The 3,392-nt window shown below is 28.2% G+C and overlaps 1 protein-coding gene across 7 annotated transcripts in view; it reads right to left on the reverse strand.

Annotated features, from left to right (window-relative positions):
- LOC117175872 (acetyl-CoA carboxylase) overlaps window positions 1-3,392 on the reverse strand; it is a 109,487-nt gene that overhangs the window by 11,545 nt on the left and 94,550 nt on the right. For all 7 annotated transcript variants that reach the window (XM_033365676.1, XM_033365679.1, XM_033365674.1 and 4 more), the window contains one exon: window positions 144-864. In XM_033365676.1, the coding sequence (XP_033221567.1) occupies window positions 144-864 (721 nt within the window). The remainder of the gene's footprint in view (window positions 1-143; window positions 865-3,392) is intronic.

The raw sequence follows: 3,392 nt of genomic DNA on the forward strand, positions 1-3,392 counted from the left end.
AATTAAAATTCGAAAATTTTTTCTAAAGCCTCCAGGGGACTTCGTTTTCGCACGAAAAAATTTTATGTGCCCTTATTGCATCCGGACCCACAATTGAACCTTTGAAAAAGATTTAATTTGAATTTCAAGCAAAAAAAAATTACCTTTCATTCCTCCAGAGAATCCTCTCCAGTTTGCAAAGATAAAAAGAGGCAATTCCTCCTTGTTAAAATCTTTGATCACCTGTGCAGTTTTAAAAGCACTATCTGGAAACCAAACTTGTCCAGCTTGGGAAACAGTCTTCGCCTCGGAGTCCAGATTGGCAGGATCAGCGGGAAGATGCAATTCAACTGTCCTTGTTTCCACTGCAATGATTCCACAGGGAATTCCTCCAAGTCTCGCTCTCCCCGTAACTACAGTTTGTGCCCAGGGTCTCATAATTTCCTCCCATGATCCTCTGTCAAAGAATCCACTTTCCCAGTGGTTCTGATCCGTGATTTGCTTGCCTTCCAACATCCACCTTGGATCATAAGGTGCTTTTGTTGGAACAAAACCAATTTCCCTATCAATTGGATCAATTATCGGTAAAATAGGAAGTGGAGCGCCTTTAGCCTTTGGCATGTAACTCAACCACCTCAGAACTGTCGCCACTCCGTCTAAATCTCTGGGTTCGGTCGTGTGCGAAATGCCATTATTGTGCATGATTTGAATACCGCCTAACTGGTTGTTACTAGCGTAAACTTCGCGACCCAAGACTGTATTCAGAGCTTTGTAACCAGTTAAAATAATGTGGGAATTCTCGATCTGGATCACCCTTTGGCCAAGTCGAACTAGATAGGAACCAATTCCGATTGCTCGACAGGATACGATGGAAATCGTCACCACCTGGAGAAAACAAGAATTTACATTTAAAGGGTAGCGATTCGGCGGGCGATTCCAAATTCCCGGTCATTTCACGCTTTTTCCCGGTCAAGTTTTTTAATTTTTACGGTCAATTCAGAGTAAAGTATTTTTGCCACAAAACTCAAACCTCAATATTAATTTATCATGTTCAGTATAAAAATCCTTAAACACAACAGAGCGACAAATTTCAAAATAACTCAATTTTGATACAAATACTTAGATTTCAAACTAAAAAATATCAATTTTCAACAAAAATGGACAACTTAAATTTTTAGTTAGAAAAATTAATTAGAATAGTTATATTTTAAGCCAAAAAGATTAATTTTTATCTGAAATTATGAATATTTAACTGAAATACCTGAATTTTCAACAACAAATATGAAATTTCAAACAACAAGATGAACTCTATACAGAAAAATACAAGTTTTCAACAACAACCAAATTTATAACGTGATAGTTGAATTTTTAATTACAGGAGACAAATTTTCAACCAAATAGTTGAATTTTGTACTAAAAAAAAATAAACTTTCAACCGAAAATTTTTAACCTAACTCATGATGAATGTTCAATCAAAATAATGGATCTTCAATTGGAATAGTTCAATTTTCAACAAAAAACATGAATTTTCAGCAAAAACAATGAATCTTCAACAGAAATAGTTGAATTTTCAATCTAACAAAAATTAATTTTTACTGAAAGAAAGATAAATTGTCAACCAAAATTTAAATAAATAAATTTTAAGTTAAAAAAAATAATGCTCAATCCAAAAATTGAATAATTGAATTTTGAGTAAAAAATGAATGTTTAACCAAAAAAGAGTTTTTAATTAACACTGTGGAATATTTAATTGTTATAATAGTTACATTTTCAGTTGAAGAAAAAATATAATTTTCAACCAAGAAGGAAACAAATTTTCAGCAAAATAGTTGAATTTTTGGGAAAAAATCCTTTTTATCCAAAGAAAAAAGAGTTTTCCAATCAAATAGATCATTTTTCAACCCAAGAAATGAATTTTTAATTAAAATTATGTATGCAACAAAAAAAAAAATTTTTAACAAAAGAGTTCATCAGTAATGTTACTTCCAACCTAAAAGATGAATTCTCAACTAAAATTATAATTATTTAACTGGAATACTTGAATTTGTAACCGACAAGAATAATATTTAGACAAGAAGATTAAATTTCAAAGATAAAGATAATATTAAATATTCGAGTAGAATAAATTAATTTTTCAGTTTAAAAAATTACATTCAACGAAAAAATCTAACTTAAAAAAACATAGAAACATTTTCAAATGAAGTGATTAAATTTAAACTAAAATTGTAAATCATTGACAATAATAGATGAATTTCAAAACAGAAGGATCGATTTTTTACTAAGATAATGAATATTTAAATAAAATAGTTTAATTTTTAAAGAAAACGATGCATTTTCAAAAGAGAACATTGATTTCTACGAAAAAATAAAAATTTTCAATTAAAAAATAATTTTGAATAATTAAAAAGTTAAAATAAAAAGATAAAATAATTTTTTACAAAAGAGTTTAACTTTTAAACGAATAATTTCGTTTCAAAAATAAAATATGCATTTTCAAATGAAATGACAAACCAACCACATGAATTTTTAGACAAGAAGAATAACTTTCGAAGAAAAAAAATAATTTTCTATCAAAAGTCGATTTTTTAACAAAATACGTATATTCTCAACAATAGAATTGAATTTTCTATAAAAAAAAGACCAGTTTTCAACCAAACTGATGTCTTTTTAACGAAAATTATGAATCTTCAAGTGAGATAGTTGAAATTTTTATTTAAACTAACAGTCTTGCGCGCGCCTATTTGTCTTTTTATGAAAAAGAATAAATCAAAAGCCTATCTTTTCTATGTTATACATATTTAATGAATGTTACAAAATATTAGTATAAAATAATAGAAGACACCAAGGGATGAGTTCTTGATATGAAACTGTAATTAATCTTTTATAATAGGATTTCAACTAATTTTATATTTTTTGGTGGAAAATGAAATTGAACTATTTTATTCCAAATGAGCTTTTTTTTTTATTAAAAATTAATTTACACCTAATATTGATGAATAGAATTTATTACAATTTTGTAACTCACATTGATGATAATCATATTCTTTAAATAATTAACTTTGCATTTTTACACGACAATTTTTATATATCAATTTAGCAAAATTTTTGATCGCGCATTATAATATCCAATGACCTAATAGGTAGAAAAACACATGTAATAAGCTCTTTGCCGCTTGGTTAACTCTTCCCTGAAAATCTTGGTTAAATCTCCCCAATATTAGTTCATGCGTTCAATGTCATCAGATTTTTAGTAATAACTGTTTCATTATTTCGATTTATACAAAATCATTACACTACTTTGTAATGAATAACGCAATATACGAGGGTAGTTCAATAAGTCCTTAGAATGAAGTATAAAAACAATTTTTTTTGGGTAAATTTTTTTTTATTTTTCAACATAATCTCCTTGGAGC

Source organism: Belonocnema kinseyi, chromosome 7 (assembly GCF_010883055.1).
Source record: "Belonocnema kinseyi isolate 2016_QV_RU_SX_M_011 chromosome 7, B_treatae_v1, whole genome shotgun sequence".
Taxonomy (NCBI): domain Eukaryota; kingdom Metazoa; phylum Arthropoda; class Insecta; order Hymenoptera; family Cynipidae; genus Belonocnema; species Belonocnema kinseyi.